This window comes from Rhinatrema bivittatum, chromosome 2 (genome assembly GCF_901001135.1).
Source record: "Rhinatrema bivittatum chromosome 2, aRhiBiv1.1, whole genome shotgun sequence".
In the NCBI taxonomy this organism is placed as follows: Eukaryota; Metazoa; Chordata; class Amphibia; order Gymnophiona; family Rhinatrematidae; genus Rhinatrema; species Rhinatrema bivittatum.
Genome location: NC_042616.1, coordinates 254,484,431 through 254,503,954, shown reverse-complemented (window position 1 = coordinate 254,503,954; position 19,524 = coordinate 254,484,431). Strand labels below are relative to the sequence as shown.

Genomic DNA, 19,524 nt, shown 5'->3' with positions numbered 1-19,524 from the left:
TGGGGGAGCGGAAGCGCTGCGCACAGCTTCCGCTTTCTCCCCCAGAGCAGGAAGATCAGCTGCCTCTCCTGCTGCCACCGGCCTCCTGCTATCTTCTTCGGGCGTCGGGCCGTATTGTCCGCCGATCTTCCTGCTTGGGGGGGGGAGGAAGCGGACGTTGTGCGCTGCGCTTCCGCTCCCCCCCCCCCCCGACAGGAAGTTCGGCGGGCAGTACGGCCCGACGCCCGAAGATAGCAGGAGTCCGGTGGCAGCAGGAGAGGCAGCTGATCTTCCTGCTCTGGAGGAGAAAGCGGAAGCTGTGCACGTGCTTGAATGTGTATGTGTGGATGAGAATGGGAGTGTGTGTGGGTGAAAACTGGAGCCTGGGTGTGTATGTGGGTGAGAATGGAAGCTTGAATATGTGGGTGAATGGGAGCTCGAATGTGTGTATGTGTGGTTGAGAATGGGAGCCTGGGTTTGTGGGTGGGTGAGAATGGGAGCTTGAATGTGTGTATATATGGGTGAGAATGAGAGCCTGGGTTTGTGTGGGTGGGTGAGAATGGAAGCTTGAATATGTGGATAAGAATGGGTGCTTGAATGTGTGTATGTGTGGGTGAGAATAGTACCTTAAATGTGTATATGTATGGATGAGAATGGGAGCTTGAATATGTGTGGGTGAGACTGGGAGCATGGGTTTGTGGGTGAGAATGGGAGTCTGGGTTTATGTGTGTGGGTGAGAATGGGTGCCTGGATGTGCGTCTGTGTGTGCATAAGAATATAAGCCTGGGGAGGGGTGGGAAAGTGAGAACTTGAATGTGAGCTTGTGGGGGGGGTGGGGGGGGGGGAGAGCATATGAGAGTGACAGCTTGAGTGTGTGAGAGGGAGTCTGTGAGACAAAGCGTGTATGTGTGTGTGTGTGTGGGGAAGGGAAGAAGACAGTAATAGAAGAAAGACACTGAAAAGGAATTAGGAAATGAGCTATAAGGGAAAAAAATGGGAAAAAGAGACCAGGACCAACTGATTAGAAAAATACAAAGATCAGACAACAAAGGTAAAAATATATATCTATATTTTGAGATGTTAGCAATTTAAATATAAGCAACACAACCGCTCTCTCAAAATTTATGGACAGGTAGGAGCCGTGTATAAAATCGTAATAATAAGAAGGCTAAAGTACCACAAATCACCGTGAATTATGTTTGTATCATTAAGTAAACCTCATACTTAGGCGTAGATGTGAATGCTATGCTGCATAATTTGGCATTATTTATCAGTAAAAAAACAACTAGTAGACCTGCATGCCTACAGCCCACCCATGTTAACCTTGTGCCCACCCAAAAAATCAATTCTGGCTACGCCACTGGTGAAGATTTTATATGATTTGGACAGGTGAAAGAAGTGTAGATTTGTACTATGTTCTCTCTATGCATCAAGCTAGGCTGCTATATTTATAGCAGAATGATGAACCTAGGCTTAAGTTGGCAGGATAGCGCATTCTGCCCTGGAATGCTCTTAACCCATCTCCAACTTATTAGTCTAAATTTTTAGTTAAACAAAAGGTTATCTAAATCCCAGATGATGAGCACAGCCAGGTATCTGATTGGCATTCAGGGGCCGATGCAGTACAATGCGCTCAGTCGCAGTTGGACGCAGGCTGTGTTAGGCGCATGCACAGCCCCTTATGCTATAAGGGAATTAGCGCCTCCACAACGCGCGTCCAACACACCGGGAAACTAAAAGCACTCATCACATGCAAATGCATGTGAATGAGGCTATTAGTTATTCACTCCCAATGCAAAAACAATATTAAAAAAAATGTACGTCCAATACGCACATTTTAGCGCTCAGAAATGAATGCCTGCCTGGAACAGACATTAATTTCTGAGCACCCCAAAAAGTTGTACAGAAAAGCAGAAAATACTGCTTTTCTGTACATCCTCTGACTTAATATTGTGGTAATATTAAGTCGGAGGAAAGAAAGATTTAAAAAAATATATATTTTTTTAATTCCAGGGGTCAGGTCCGGGAAATGGACGCTCAATAAATTCAACATCCGTTTTCTAAACTGGACAGCTGCAGACTCCCGGGCTCCTGCTGTCAAGGAGGCACTAGGGACCTGCAATCAACCCTAGCACCTCCTTGACAACACTACCCCTAATTAAAATAGTGCATGGTGCCCGCAGGAAAGGTGCCTGGGGGCACATTAGGAAGGTGGGCGCTGAACACTCAGCACCCACTTTCAGCACTTTTTTTTTTTTTTTTGCATCGGCCTCTAAGTGGGCTAGATTCATAAAGCATTTTTCACATAAACCACAGCATGGGAAAAAAGCCTCAGTAAATCTGGTTTGTAAGTTTGGACTTAACCAGACGAATATGGACCGAATATAGTCCTCTTGGTTCTTTCATTTAAATAGCATAGCAAGAGCTTAAATTATGTTTTGAATAGTGTCTGCTCTAATTATTATAAAACAATCTGAATATTTTCAGCTCTTTGGCTAATATTTTGCAAAGTTCAGAGCTGAGCAGAAATTGTGCAGGTGAGAAAAGTTCTCCATGGCAAAACTCAGTATCTTTCAGACCTGCCTGAATATGCTTGCAACATGAGAAAAAAAATATCACTAGCATGGCACCTCCAGATATTCAACTATATTCAAACTTCTTAGGCAGGTTGCAGCACTGAGGCTTAAATGCAGTCTGATCTCTGATATAATTAGCCGTAAACTTTGACTGTTGGTAGCTTAGTATCCTATGTTCTACTCATAGACCAGGGGAAAGGTAATCAAAGGAAGAAATGGGAGAGGTGAACATTTAAATTTGGCTGAGGAGGGGGGATAGTGCTTATAAACATTCTGCAGATTAAACAAACCGCTAACTAGCTAGGCTTCAGAAACTTAGATTATATTATTATTTACACTAAACAGGCAATCCAGGGCCACCAAAGGAACGAAAAACACCACAACCCTTTTCTCGCAAGCAAACTAGGCAGATATATAATGGAAGATCTATGGCTTCATCTTTGTATTTGCTTTGCTTTGTTTTTTTTTTTTGGTTTTTTTTTTTTAAAGAACTACACACAGCTCCCAAGAAAAGGAAGAACCCAACTCCGAGCAAGCTAGGGACAACCTGTTTGCAGGTCAGCTCGCAAAACAAAATAAAAGAGTCCAGCTAAAATGCAGTAGGACATGAAAAAGGAAGGAAACTCCAAGCTGGCAAGCCATCAGTTATGAGCCTCCCTCCGTATCACCCAACTAAACAGCTCCTGACGCACCATAAAACAAACCATTGCATTAAATCATGGAATGGATTTTCTTTTTTCAGGTGAGGCGTTATAGGTTGATAAAACAGTTCTGACTCTAATGTGTGATCTTTGTGTGTTGTTTTTTTTTTTTTTTTCAGGATATGGTTTTGTAGATTTCGACAGTCCAGCAGCAGCACAGAAAGCAGTAGCATCTCTTAAAGCAAACGGAGTGCAGGCCCAGATGGCAAAGGTAAGAACAATGCCCTCTGGTTTCTGCTTGCCGCCGTCTTTGCACCTTGGGCTTCCAATTTAGCATTCAAAGAAACTCCGGCATGATCAAAATATTTACTGTATTTTTGTTCCAGAATTGTTTAGTTTGGAGGAACCTGATATATTTGTAATTGTATGGCGCCGCTCTCACTATCCAGGCATTGTGTTAAACTATGGACCACTGTTGGTGGTGCTCAGCCCGCCTGTGACACTAGTGGAGGTTTCTGCATTTGAAAGTAGTGTACAACAGAGCTCTGGATACCTGACATTCTTTTGTTTGTGCTTTTGCTTAACAGCAGGATTAAAAGATCCTGTTTGAGCAACTTGAGGATACAAAAAAAGAAGAGAAACGTTTTAAATAGAATAGAGAACTACATTTCCCTAGTTCTTCCTCAGTTTGATTGCACTGAGGCATCATATATGAATGAGTGCTTTTTTTTTAATACAGTATTATCCCACAAGTTTTTTTTAAAGTCCCATGGGAAACTTTGAAAACAGTCATTGATATAATCATTCTGCATCCCTTAATACAAAACTCAATGACTCTGTACCAAATCAAGGTGTTTTAGATATAGTTTGATGCATTCCATCTCATAATATGGAATGATGTCAAGCAAGAGAGTGGTTTGTTTATTGCTTTGAATTGGCAGAGCCTAAAGAGAGAGTTTTTTTTCAGCAATGAAGCTGAATGAGTCTGGTTCGACTTCCTCAACAGTGCTGTGACAATTTCTAAAAGTCGTTTTTAGCAGAAAATGGGCACATAAAAGATTCATTTTGTCAGTTTACATGATCAGGCATTCTAAGATATGGAGTAAAGGTTGGTGTTTATTGAATTAGTCTTAAAAATAATTTAATTTGTTAGACATAGTCTAATTTTCTGGTTGTTTCAGGTCCTAAGTGGAAAGAAGCCCTTTTTAGAATGGTATTAATTATATTTTTTGTTAAATAATAGCTATTTAATTTGACATAGTACATTATCTTCAACAAATGCTGGCATGAGCAATTTCAGGCCTCAGAACCAAACTATGCTTAAAAACAATAGATTCAGGATTTTTATAAATAAAGATACTACTATTATCTTTTAAAGAGGTAAGAGATTTAGAGAACGAGTTATACAAAATCTTACTATATTCTAGTTTTGGGGGGAAATAGCCATTGAAAGCAAACTGAGGTTTTATATTTAGGGCCTGGGTCAATAAAGGATTTTTCCCATTTTGAAATCGATTTTAAAAGTGTTGCTCGCGCAAAAATGTCCACATAACGCATGTATGTGAGCTGCACATGAGCAACACGGATTTTAAAAAGCCACGAAGTAAGCTCATATATGTCCGTGGGCTTGTCAAAAATAAGAGGGCAGAAAAGGGGCAGGACATGGGAGGAGCATGGGTGGTCTGGGAAGGGGTCAACAGTTGAGTACTTAAATCCGTATTTTTAATCCGGAGACCATGGCATAACTTTACTGCTGCTCCAGATGAGGAGCAGGTCTGAAGATTTCGAGTTTTAGGGTAGGACAGGGTGAGGGGGTCTGGTTCAACTGGGGGACGTGGAGCATGAAGAACCAGAGGGGTTTTGTAGACCTTGATATTAATTGGATAAACTGATAATCTAATTGGAAAAACTGGGTTGTCCCTCATGTGAGCATGTTTTAAAATACGGCTATAAATGCATGTAAAAGTCAGGAAAGTCCTAGGAAAGATGCATGAAGTACATTTTCTCAAGCAATCTCTTAAGATTAGGCGCATACTTATGAGTGGGAGGTGTATTTTAAAACATATACACACAAGTGCATGAATGATTTCAAACTGCAGCGTATCTCCGCTCGCGTGCCGTTACACGCGTGTAAGTGCGCACTTGCGCTTGTTTTAAAATTAGACTGTTTGTGTCTATGGAAAATGGGGCTATACTTATTACATAGACCATGTTTTCACTTTGGTGGGGCAGGAAGAATAAGCCTGCAAAGCTTCCATTAAAAAAAAAAAAGAAACAAAACATTAATTTTTGATGACATCATCAAATAGAATGTGATAATGGAGTTTAAAAGAAGTAGAAAAGTGCTTTGGCATAATAATTCAATCAAAGATGCAGGTCATTTATATCCCTCTTGCAGTGAGAGTCATGAGACAAAATTAAATAAGGTTCATGAGGGTACAGAGGCAGTAGGAACATGAGATGCAGTCCTTGCTGCAGATTGCTTTTAATGCTAACGCTGAAGATGCAGTGTGTGAACTGAATGTTCCATGCTCTCCTGGCATCCGGTCAGGTATATACTAGCATCCACTCTAAGTCCCAATGAAATGTAGTCTACACCATATTAATTATGCATGTGCTTTCCAAAAAATGCAATATCTTAATTAGGCCAAGTTAGGAAGGTGACCAATTCTAATCTTGAGCACCACAGGGCAAGTTTTATAGCTGTAATCCAGAATGACATTCCCCTCCCCCCTCCCCCCCACCCCCCATGCCCTCCCCTCCCCCTCATTAAAGTGCCTTAATTTCTGGGGTGATTCTTTAGGGACTTTTTTTTTCTTTTTCATTTTGTGCACTTCCAGTCAGTTCTGTAAGTCATTCTGCAATGTGCAGTGTTTCTTTGGTTGCTGTTTTCATTGCTGTGCAATAGCAACCATTTATTTGCTTCTTACATTAATAGAGTGGCTGGGAAAGGAGCAGACAGCCGCCTGGAGCTTGGCATTTTATTTCATGATGACACAGTACTTCCTCATTAGCAAATGTGAAATCAGTGAGGTCCTGTCAGACTTGACAGTATAAAGCGAAGACAGCAGCACTGCTCAATGGTAAAAGGTTAATCTGAAGAAGCCATCACTGGAGGACCACCATAATTTAAATCTTATGTCTTGTGGAGCTAATAGTCAAAACACATTAGACTTTTCTTAAAATTAATACATAGGAGAAGTTATGTAGAACATTTCTGCTATTTGTATTTAAACTATAATTAAATTACACAATTGCTCATTCTCTCTTATGAGAAGGAACCATTCCTTAATCTACTGTAGATGTAAACAAGTAAGGGAAGTATGCAGAGGCATAGCAGGTTACACATGGGGAAAAATAACACTCGCTGTAGTTTCACGATGTTAGGTTCCAGGAAAAAGATCTAGGCGTCATAGTGGATAACACATTGAAATTGTCGGCTCAGTGTGCTGTGGCAGTCAAAAAAGCAAACAGAATGTTGGGAATTATTAGAAAGGGAATGGTGAATAAAACGGAAAATGTCATAATGCCTTTGTATCGCTCCATGGTGAGACCGCACCTTGAATACTATGTACAATTCTGGTTGCCGCATCTCAAGAAAGATATAGTTGCAATGGAAAAGGTACAGAGAAGGGCAACCTAAATGATAAAGGGATGGAACAGCTCCCCTATGAGGAAAGGCTGAAGAGATTAGGGCTGTTCGGCTTGGAGAAGAGATGGCTGAGGGGGGGATATGATAGAGGTTGTTAAAATCATGAGAGGTCTTGAATGAGTAGATGTGAATTGGTTATTTACACTTTCGGATAATAGAAAGACTAGAGGGCACTCCATGAATTTAGCAAGTAGCACATTTAAGACTAATCGAAGAAAATTCTTTTTCACTCAACACACAAGTAAGATCTGGAATTTGTTGTCAGAGGATGTGGTTAGTGCAGTTAGTGTAGCTGGGTTCAAAAATGGTTTGGATAAGTTCTTGGAGGAGAAGTCCATTAACTGCTATTAATCAAGTAGACTTAGGGAATGGCCTCTGCTATTACTGGCATCAGTAGCATGGGATCTTCTTAGTGTTTGGGTTCTTGCCAGGTTCTTGTGGCCTGGTTTGGCCTCTGCTGGAAACAGGGTGCTAGGCTTGATGGACCCTTGGTCTGACTCAGCATGGCAATTTCTTATGTTCTTATGAGAAAGTTTTCTGACATAGATTTGCAGAAAAGGGGTAGTGGAGCTCTTATATTACATGCTGAGTATATGCTATGCCTTAGTCCGACTTTTCTGCTTGTTGTAATATAGTTAAATCTTTGACTCTTCACTGCTGGAAAAGAGGAGACAGTACTATTTCAGACCATTTTTAGATGTCTTGAAATTTTTTGCTTAAGCCAGGGCCGATGCTTGCATTAGGCAAACTAGGTGATTGCCTAGAGTGCCAAAATTTCAGGGGCAGGAAAATCATGTCAGCTCATGGCATAGAAGGGCACTGTGCTAGATCTAATACTGCTAAAAAAAGGGAACAATGTGCTGGAGCCACTGCCATTGCTAGGAGGGAGTGCTGTACTGCATCTGCCACCAATAAGTAACTTGGAGAGGGGGTGCATGACCAAAGGTTCGCCTAGGGTGCCAAATATTCTTGCACTGGCCCTGGCTTAATCCCTCAACTGTGTCAGAGGGCAAAGCTGGTGCCAAGGGGATTAGGTATCCTAGGCATCTTCTGCCTTGTGCCCATCCACCCCCACCCCCCATTGCGCTGCCACCCCCAGTCTCAGCCCCAACTCCTACCTCATTCTTGATTGTGCCTGCCGAGAATGTGGTTTTCTGGGCCGTAAGCAAGTTGGGTGCCGCTCATGGCCCACCAAATCTCCGCTTTTCTTTGCCACCGCTCATACCCCCTAATGGTTGGCACCCTAGGCCCATGCCTAGTTCGCTTAGTGCTCCCACTGGCCTTGTGGGAGGGAGAGATGGGGAGGAAGACCATGTGCTTGCTCTCTGTGAATGTTAGAAACACCAGCCTTAGAACCCTTGAGCAACAAAATCATCTTTCAACAGTGGCTGAGTCTTGCTCTCAAGCACCACAATTGTAGCTAAGACCAATTTGTTCTCCTGCAAATGTAAAAACTCTCCTCATTGATGTGGCAAATAGAGAAAAAAAGATTTATTTAGTATTGAGAAGCCCATTATTCCTTGCTTGGTCTCAAAAGTTTAAATTTACCTTAGAGTGATTTGTGGTAACTTAGCACATTTTCATAAACTTTGCAAACCATGGGGATGTTGGTAACTGTGGCATCTATATACATGTTTCCACTGGCAGTGCTAGTGCAGCTGGATATATATTCTATAGTGTACATGTATATCTCTCGACGTTTGTGTGTTAGTATCTGTGCCTGCCTGTGTTTCTGCCTGTATGTCTAGGTCACTCTCTCTCTCTTCCTTGCTTGCTTTCTATAGTTTGAATTTACACCAGAATGCAATGGAGAAGGTTCAGAGAAGGGCAACCAAAATGATAAGGGGAATGGAACACTTCCCCTATGAGGAAAGACTAAAGAGGTTAGGACTTTTCAGCTTGGAGAAGAGATGGCTGAGGGGGGATATGATAGAGGTCGTTAAAATCATGAGAGGTCTTGAACGAGTAGGTGTGAATTGGTTATTTACTCTTTCGGATAATAGAAGGACTTGGGGGCACTCCATGAAGTAGACTTAGGGAATGGCCTCTGCTATTACTAGCAACGGTAACAAGAAATAGACTTAGTTTTTGGGTACTTGCCAGGTTCTTATGGCCTGGATTTGCCACTGTTGGAAACAGGATGCTGGGCTTGATGGACCCTTGGTCTGACCCAGTATGGCATGTTCTTATGATAACTCAACAAACTGAATACTGCTCTGAGTCAAACTGCTGGGGGGAGAGGTAAGCTTTTAAATGAAGTGTGCACATCAGTATTCTGCATCATCAAATTGCATCCAATAGTAAAGCAATGGCATTTTTTGAGAAGGTTCTGTTCTCTAAAAATATTGACATGATGTTTCAAGGTTCTGAATTCATCTGAGATATTCACATTTTTGTCCAGCAAGAAACATTTGGTGACTTTCCATCTGACTTTTGAATAATTATTTTTCCCTCAGACAGTTGGTATAATTACTTTTCGACAAAACATGGGTTAGCCAGGACACCTAGGCTCTTTCTGCACCCCCTCCCCTTTCACGGTAAACATAGCCACACACTGCTAATAATACATCAGGTACAATTTAGGGAATCAAAAGGTCACAGCTTTTTTTTTTTTTTTTTTTAATGAAAAGTACATGTGAAAAGCAAATTTTAACAATACTGTAAGCACACAATACTCCCAGTGGGCATTCATCATGAACCAGCAAATGACCACCTTCAGGCCACCCAGCCTGTAGGCATCAGGCAGCCCTGTGCTATCTCCATGTATGACCCCCCTACACCTCAGCAAGGAATCCACACTGGTTGTGACCGAGGCCAATCACCCAGGTTCCCCCATGGTTGATGATCCAGCCTGCTTATCCAGTCCAATGACATCTCCCTGTAAGTCAGCCCCACTTGGCTATCCCTTGCTGCAATGGAAAAGCAGTGACAGCAATGCATAACACAAAATGCAAAACTAGAGGACTGGTGGGTCAATTTCAGCCTCTTCATAATGGCAAAAGGGAAAGACACCTTTTATACCGGTCCCCGGACACCACCCTTCTCTTTTACTCAATATATATATTTACTCAATATATATATTTATAAATGACCTGGAAAGAAATACGACGAGTGAGATAATCAAATTTGCAGATGACACAAAATTGTTCAGAGTAGTTAAATCAAAAGCAGATTTTGATAAGTTGCAGGAAGACCTTGTGAGACTGGAAAATTGGGCATCCAAATGGCAGATGAAATTTAATGTGGATAAGTGCAAGGTGATGCATATAGGGAAAAATAACCCATGCTATAATTACACGATGTTGGGTTCCATATTAGGTGCTACAACCCAAGAAAGAGATCTAGGTGTCATAGTGGATAACACATTGAAATCGTCAGTTCAGTGTGCTGCGGCAGTCAAAAAAGCAAACAGAATGTTGGGAATTATTAGAAAAGGAATGATGAATAAAACGGAAAATGTCATAATGCCTCTGTATCGCTCCATGGTGAGACCGCACCTTGAATACTGTGTACAATTCTGGTCGCCGCATCTCAAAAAAGATATAATTGCGATGGAGAAGGTACAGAGACGGGCTACCAAAATGATAAGGGGAATGGAACAACTCCCCTATGAGGAAAGACTAAAGAGGTTAGGACTTTTCAGCTTGGAGAAGAGACGACTGAGGGGGGGATATGATAGAGGTGTTTAAAATCATGAGAGGTCTAGAACGGGTAGATGTGAATCGGTTATTTACTCTTTCGGATAGTAGAAAGACTAGGGGACACTCCATGAAGTTAGCATGGGGCACATTTAAAACTAATCGGAGAAAGTTCTTTTTTACTCAACGCACAATTAAACTCTGGAATTTGTTGCCAGAGAATGTGGTTCGTGCAGTTAGTATAGCTGTGTTTAAAAAAGGATTGGATAAGTTCTTGGAGGAGAAGTCCATTACCTGCTAATAAGTTCACTTAGAGAATAGCCACTGCCATTAGCAATGGTTACATGGAATAGACTTAGTTTTTGGGTACTTGCCAGGTTCTTATGGCCTGGATTGGCCACTGTTGGAAACAGGATGCTGGGCTTGATGGACCCTTGGTCTGACCCAGTATGGCATTTTCTTATGTTCTTATGTTCTTATGTTCCCTGTGGTACCCAAAACACCAGAAATGACATGAAAGCCCCTGCATGATTCAAATCCACAGAGGATCAATGGGGACCTTTCCACAATGGGCCTCAAGTCCCAGTATCACCCACACTACCAGCCTGAGGCAGTATGAGGCCAAGTCAGGCACTCAAGTTATCCAGGGCAGCCAGAGCATTGGCCCTGTTAACGTTTTACATTCAGTTGGTTGGAAAGCATCAAAGCAACCATTGGTTTAACTCCTCTCTTTCTTAAAATTCATATTCTCCAGTGTATTTCAAGAATTAAGGGATGATACTCTTTTGTCCAATTGTTCCTTATTAGCTCTCTTAAGATGACAATCTACAATCATTTAATTTTGTGATGCTCCAAGAGTTAAATTCAACAAACAGCTTTGCTTTCACAGATCTTAGGAAAAATAATCTGATTTTGTGGATGCTGCATCTCTGGAAAATCAGGAGCCTGGAAAAGGACATTTGTGTCCAGAGTAGGGCTTCCCAAAGCTGTCCTGGGGACCCCACAGCCAGTCGGGTTTTCAGGAAATCCACAATGAATATGCATGAGATACATTTGCATATCCATGGAGACTCCGTATATGCAATTTTATCTCATGCGTATTCATTGAGGATATCCTGAAAACCTGACTGGCTGTGGGGTCCCCAGGACAAGTTTGGGAAGCTCTGGTCTAGAGGAATGTATGGAAGACTGCAGATGTTTGAGGCTCTGGTCTATTATTTGATAGACTGGAAAACAGTTCTGACCATTAGTCTCTGTATTAACATATTAGTGCTGGAAGAAGAAGAAGAAGATTCAGGGGAAATGATGCCATCAGGCACTGGTCCAAGTTACCACTTTTTATTAAGTAATCTAGAAAAGCCACCATCATTTCCGGTAAATAAACTGATAGCAGAGAGATATTAATTACTCATATCCTAACATTCTTATGTATAGCTTTTATCCAGTCCGTACATGTATTTTATGTTGAATAACTATTCTAAAATCTGCAGCGGTGTACAGAACATAAAAACGTTGCATGCTTGAATATAGTCTTCAAGAAAAAGATGAACATTTGGTCAATGCATTTTCATTTTCATAATAATTGGAACTATGGGGCTGAATCACTAAGGAGAGCACTAAACATTTTTTCTGCATGCATGCTAAAATTGGCATTTGTATCCTATTTTCTAAGCTAATGGGATGCAGAGCGTGCACACATTAAAAGGGCCACACAAAAGGGACAGTTGCACACCCTACATCTTTAAATCCCCTATGCTAACTAGTCCAACGTGCAAGAGCCAGTTAGCATGGGGGAATACCCTTCCTACCCTCCACTTAATATCCAAATTAGTTAATGGGCCTCCAAGTCATCAAAGGCTCCCTTCTTCCTCATCCACAACAACAAATGGCCTCTGAATTCTCTTCTTCCTTCTCCAATCCCTTCCTTCCATACAGTTTCCCCCTCTTTTAGCAGCCACAAATGGCATCTAAGTCCACTGATCCCTCTGAATGATCACAAATAGTTTAAGCTTATGGGTCCCTCCTCCCTGTAGGTTTTTCTAGTACCAGTCTGGCCCAGTCTTGTTCAGGCTCAAAACTGGATGTAAACAGTGGAGATCCCCACACCTCCAGAAGAAACACTTAAAGGTCGATTTTAAAATGCCGGTATGTGAAAATCCTGGCACATACATGCGTGATCGAGCCGAGCGCATTTTCAAAACGGCCCGGCCACTCGCATAAGTGCCGGTACACTCTGAAGTGCTGGCAGAGCAAAAAGGGGTGGACTGGGGCGCGTGGTCTGGGCAGGCTGGGGGGGAGGGGTGGTGCGGGGCAGCCGGGACAGTGCCATTTTGTGCTGTCCCAGTGACTTGTGATCCAGCAGCAGCTGGCCGGCATGTGGAAATTACTTCACCTCAGAAGATGAAGTAAGTTGTAAAACCAAAAATATTCTATTAAGGAGGGTTAAGGGTCAGGGAGGAGAGGGGGAAAAGGGTGAAAGAGTAGGTAGGGGATAGGGAACTTCCCTCCCACTCTGCTTCTTAATTGGAGCTGACTGGGAGGGAACTGGAGATGTCCCCATTGCATCGCCGCATTCTTTTTAAGAAAATCCGCTCCTCACAACCACTCGCGCGCAAATGCACGCGCCAATACAAAATCAGGTGTGCATATGCGCGCGGGTATCAGATTTTATAACATGCGCGCATTGATACATGCATGTTATAAAACTGGCGTGTCATATGCACGCGACAGGAACTGTGCACACATGGATGGGCACACGCTGCTTTTAAAATGTATCCGTTTCTGTGAAGCTGAAATAACACTTTTCTGTGGCAGCATGCAATGATAATTTACTTGGGAAACTGGGATAGAAGTATAATAAACATACTATAAGCAATTACATGGTTCTGTACAGAGGGATTTTGCTGGTGTGATCCGACACAACAGGCAGGGAGGAAGATGGAGGCTCAGACTGACTAGTGCAGGTTACATCCTATCAAGTTAGCTCTTACAGTCCCACCCCTTACCATGCAGGTTCAGGTGACACAACTGGGGATTGTGAACCCATGGCTCTTTGGTCTGGAGGATCCCTTTTCGCTATTAGCCCTCCAACACTCCTTCTCCATGGTTGAATGATCAATCCTGGAGACCTGTCCTCTCCAGGATGTTCCTGTGGCAATCTCTGGTGGAAACCTCCCAACTGTCCATGCTCTGTCATCATGGGTGATTATTTTATTTCTCATGCCACTGTCCTCTATTCCCTGATCTTGCATCAGGATTGTCTTTCGTCACCTTCCCAGGTTGAGGACCCCAGTATTTCTTGGACTTGCATTCTGAATGAGAATTTGTGAGCCAGCATACCCTTTGTTGTCTGGGTGGACCTTTTAAGTATGAGTTTCTCTGTAAGCCCTTTTCCTTCAGTATCATCTGGACTGTCTTAAGGTGCTTCCTTCATCTCAGCTTGCTGCTCTGCAGTCTTGTCTGGGTCCACATCTGCAGTTATATCTGGTTATTCTGCAGCTCTGCCTCAGTTTGCATCTGTGGCAATACTTAATTTTTCCATGGCTTCAAAATGGCCCATACTGGTGGCAATATTCATGGGAACCATCAGGGCTTGTTGTAATCCTGATATTCAGTAAGGGTGCCTCATCAAAGTGCACATTCTAGTTTGCATTCACCTGGTCTGACCTGGGGATCAGGATTTTGTATCCCCAGTCTTATTTGCTATATCCCAACAGTGCTCTCTTTGTGCCTCTGTCTGCAGCCTTGGGTTTCCATTTGGACCATCTACCTTGCTATGTAAGTTGTGGACTGTATGCTGACACACACAGGCTCTGCTTAATAAAACTGGCATGACCTTTTGATTAACTGTATGGACATTTATAATGGTTATATCCTTCCTTTTGACTTGTTGACTGACATTTTGATGGTTGGATACTTCATCAGTTTTTGCTGCACTTTCCATTTGGGACATGTAATGTAGGTCTTGCAGTCAAACACCCTCAGGTGGCTCTTGTGAGATTTTCTACTATGCCATATTTCATGCTGCGTTACATTTGCCCTTGTTGGCAGCTGGTTCTGCAGATATTTAATATTCATCAATGATTCTCCCTAGAACTTGTTAGTAAGGTTGGCATCTAGCAGCATGCTCTTTTCAGTCTCCTTCAGCGTGCGGTTCTTCCCTTCTGCTGTACCATTCTGTTTAAGAGTATGGATCACTGTGTTCTGGTGCTTGATCCCTTGTTGCTTGAAGTATGCTTCAGTCACCTTACGTACTTACCTCCATTGTCTGTCTGTCTGGTTCCAGATTTACGCTGGAATTTGTTGCTTGCCACTGACATATACACCTTAAGTTTCTCCATAGTTTCATTTTTGTATCTCTATAGGTAAGCCTTCATGTCTTGGACTAATCATCAATAAAGATCAGACTGGGGTCACTGTCTTCATTGGTCCACACTAATCACTGTGAATTAGATCTAGTAGCTGGCTTGCTCTGCTGAGGCATGCATCTGGCAGTGACACAGGTGTTGCTTTGCTTTTCAGTCAGCACACACACATGTCAGTGTCTCTGTTAATTAGGATATATTTTAATCCTCCATTATCTGTTCAACAAATCATTTTTTTGCATCCGCCCCAAATACCCCAAAAATGTTCTAAAGTATGAAAGTGAACAAGCAGCACTGGTCTCAGCCTTTCAGCTTGGACAATCATTCTGAAAAATAAAAAAGAATGACTAAAAATCTACCAGTGCACAAGTGGAAAGAGGCAACAGGATGTGCAAGATAAGAATTAGACAAGCCACACGGAAAGATAACTGGCAGAAGAACAAGAAAGCAAAGATCCTTAAGTAGCACGAGCTGCAATCAGAGAGCAAGACAATGTGGCAGGAAGATCAGAAATAATCCCAATCCCATTGGGTTTGACCGGCCTGAATAAGAATTTCCAAGTGCACCTTGCTATATTGCCTGTATAGATTGTACCATATGAACTCCAGAAGGAGGCACTTTCTGGTTCAATGCAAGTATTAAGAAGAGCATTAGCAATAAATACGAGCAATCGAAATCACTCCTAACATTCTCTGGCTAACGAATAAGTTCATTCTCGTCAAGCTATGTGCAAAACAACCCCATTTGGAGACAGGGCTCCAGGGGCCTGTGCCATGCATGTACACAGTTCTGGTGCAGGAAGTGCGTAACTGCGTTAGTGTCCTTATCTGTACAAGATTATTCTGCACAGGTTATCACCCACAATCCCCTCATGCCACTATGCTGCTTGCCTCCTTCCACTATATTCTTCTGGATGAGTGGAGTGAAGCCCTTGCTGATACTACTGAAAGTAACCTAGAAACATAGAAATCGGATGGCAGAAAAAGACCTTATGGCCTATCTAATCTGCGCAAAACCAAAACTATTCATCTTAACTGTAGGTTTCTTTTTAGGTATGGCACATAGAGCACATCCTTCATGAGAACTGTTTGTCTGCACCTAGAAGTGGTGGAATATTTTATGTCCTTCTCCTTTCCCCATCACAGAAATACATTTCCCATCTGCTAGGTATACTTTATCTTTCACACTGTAATTGTCTGTAAAAAAATCTTTATTATTTGTCATCTGGCTTTTTGCTCTTGAACCAATATGACAATGTGTTACATTACTTCTCTCAGGAAGTTTGAAATGGCAGTTCCAAAACAATTAGTGTTTCTTTCATTACTTGCACTTTTAGCTACTTCTGTTGTGTCAGCAAATGATTGGTTAATATCAAGTTTCCATGCTAGGCAGGTCCATTGCAAATAACCCACCTTTCTGCAGTGGTAACATAGCTTGCATTGTTGCTATCCATCAGCTACATCCCCTTCTTTGAATTAATCTTTGCCTATTCTGGGCCAAGCTTACTCACAATATTCACCCCCTGCTGTGTGAGGAATTTTTGCACTTCTGGGCTGTGTTCACAGCTCTGCCCCTCTTCATGCAAAGAAGGCAATTTGAAAATCTGTTGTTCTCTTCCTTCCCCATGCAAAGCGGCTTTGTGGTGTTTCCCTTGGTCTCCTTTAATCCCACAGTTTTGCAAACAAAGGGGGGGGGGGGGGGGTCATATATCAAAATGTGTTAGGGCTCTAACACCTGCGATAATGCCATAACACATGCGATAAACAGCACATCACAAAATATGTATGCAAATTTGAAAATATTATTCGAGTGGGAGGGGTTTGGTCAGAGTAAATTGAAATGAGGGCTGGTTAACGTTGTGTGCAATAACGTAACGCACAGTATTGCGGGATTTAATGCCGGAAATAACTACACCTTTTTTCTGGGCGTTATGCCTGCGATAGCTGTGCATTAAGGCCAAAATGGGATTAATCGCAAATCCTGTTTGGAGAGGGGAAAGGGGAGTGGGAGAGTCAGGGAGTGGAGGGGAGGAGAGAGGGATGGAAGCCCACTCATTTTTGAATTTTTTTTATGCCACTGTAAGAGGGGGCACTAGTAACTCTGGGTGAGGTTTATGGGATCTGTTGGGTTTTAGGGAGCAGTTTAACATGCACAGTCATACGTACGAACAGCACAGTTACCATCAGTGAATATTTTATGTGATTTGGAGGGATGAAAGGTGAAAGAAGAGCAGATTTGTACCATGTTCTCTCTATCTAATGCCTTTCCCTGTAACAAAAATACCCTCTGCCCCTTCCCACCATCAAAGTGGACCTCTGGGTCTGCCAAGGAATCCTGAAATATTTCCTGGCAGGAGAGAAATCATGTGTTTTCTACCTCTGCTATTCATAAATGAACCTCACTAATTTGATAGTGAGTTGGCCATGGTTTAGCATGAAAGCTGTTGGTGATCTTTAGTGACTTAGCCCCTATGGCTTTTAAAAATATTTTTATAAATTAAGATATCATTTTTTTGGAAAAAAAAAACCCAAAAAGAGTCTATCCTGAGACATTCAACTACACATATCAGTTAACAGGAATGTCTTATGTGCAGCCTAGTGAAATATTTTGATCATTCATCCTACAGATGTTTATAGCGTGTGCATCTCTTCCTGTATATTTAACTTACTGTGAAATGCATCACATTCCTTTTAGACGATTTTATTTCAAAGAACTGTCACTGATGTGTGTCAGACTCTAATGGAGCAGCATTCTGCAGCTTGTCTAAGGCACATTGCATTATATACTAATTTTACTAAAGCTGGCAGTTTCAAATACTGGGCAAACTTACTTAAAAATATTTTTTCAGATCTGGTTCAGTGACGGAGCATGGTATAAAACTATTTGCTTTTTGCCTTTCTTTTCACTCCACATTCTCAGTAAACCTTTTGATGCTTTTTTTCTCATACTATCTAAATACTATACTGGAAATTCAGCCAGTAGTGGTTAATTCCTTTCGAATTTTGTTGAGCTCTCCAGTACTAAAGTCACCCTCTCACTTTCAGCAGTGTCCCTGTTGTCTGGGCTTAGAAGATTCAGGACCCATGCTGATGTGGTCTTTCTTTAAAAAGTAGACATATTCTTATCCTGCATTTAAAGCCCTATAATACATACTGTACATAAACCAACTGAGATGCTGCAGGATTCAGAATGATGGAATAATGTTTAAATGCTAATACTGTTGAAAGTTCTTTGAAAATCTACTTTGAATTAGGAAGTAAATTACCACTGTCAATCTTGCAGGCTATGTCAACATGTCTCCCTTTTTATCCAGACTCGAAAATCAAAGAGCATAGATTAAATATTTCAGTGCAATCATTAGAGTTGATCTTTGTCCTTTTTCATTAATTACATGTACAACTAAGCAGGATCTTAGCTCATTAAACATTGTGATATAATTTGATTTCACACTGGTACCCTATCTCTTCAATCCCCATGGATTGTCAGAAGAGCCTTACCACAGGTTAATATTACAATTTTGTAGTAGTTCATGCAAATATATCTTTAGTCTGTAATCATTGGACATGAGAACATTCTAACCAGCAGAGCTCAAAAATCCTTCTACCGTCTGGTGTGAGTGAAAAGAGTGGAGACTTGGCTACATGAATTACTGTAGGTTGGCTGCTTTCCACAGCCTTTTGTGAAGAACACTCCAGATCCATTACAAGTAATAGCTCTTCAGCCATTAAAAAGAAAATTCACTGTATTGGAGATATGCAAGAAACCATACAGTGAACACAGCATTCTATTTCTCTGTTTCACAAAGTACACAGTAAAAAGTCTAATGATGACTGGCATCAATACCCCATACCTGATTACCAGAAAGCAAGGTAGTTTATATTGACAAGAAACTGGGCCATATATATATTTATATCTATTAGTGGTTTTCTCATATGAAACTCTGAACCTGATTCCAAGCTCTCTCATAAGAATTTATCACCTGCATAATGGAGAACTTTCTGTCTGGTAAAAAAAAAAAATTAAAATAACCTAAAATCTGCTCTATAAGGGTACCACATGAATTTAAAAACTGAATTAGGAAGTCATACAGGGATAGATTTTATAAATCTGCGCCCGCACGTACTTTTGTTCGCGCACTAGGTGCAAACAAGAGTACAAGGGATTTTAATAGATACACGCCTAGGGGGTAATTTTCAAAGGAGTTATGCGCATAAATGTAACTACTATTGTAGCAATTTTCAAAAGCCATTTACTCACGTAAAGTGCACTTATGCGAATAAATCCTATGGACGATTCAATGGCATATATTGTAGCAATTTTCAAAAGCCCACTTACTCGAGTAAAGTGCATTTACATGAGTAAAACCCAGATTTACGCATGTAAATGCTTTTTAAAATCAGGCCCCTACTGCGCGCCGAGCCTACTCAACATAGGCTCGGCGCGCAGGGGGTACTTCGGCCAGGTTGAAAATCTAGCCCATAATGTGTGAGTGCTAGACGTGTTTTTGGTTGCTTGGCATCCTCCACTCCCAACTTTAAAATAATCAAAGCTATTTTTATGATTACCTTCTCTGCTCCTTTTGCTTCTTTTGTAGATAACTTTCCTTTATTTTATTTGGTTTCTCTTTATTTGTGTATTGGGATGTCAACCAAAGTGGCCAGGAAGAATAAGGAC

The 19,524-nt window shown here is 41.6% G+C and overlaps 1 protein-coding gene across 1 annotated transcript in view; it reads left to right on the top strand.

Annotated features, from left to right (window-relative positions):
- Positions 1 to 19,524, top strand: part of RBMS3 (RNA binding motif single stranded interacting protein 3) — a 1,783,971-nt gene that overhangs the window by 705,501 nt on the left and 1,058,946 nt on the right. The window contains exon 4 of the mRNA XM_029589419.1: positions 3,376 to 3,467. Within this exon, the coding sequence (XP_029445279.1) occupies positions 3,376 to 3,467 (92 nt within the window). The remainder of the gene's footprint in view (positions 1 to 3,375; positions 3,468 to 19,524) is intronic.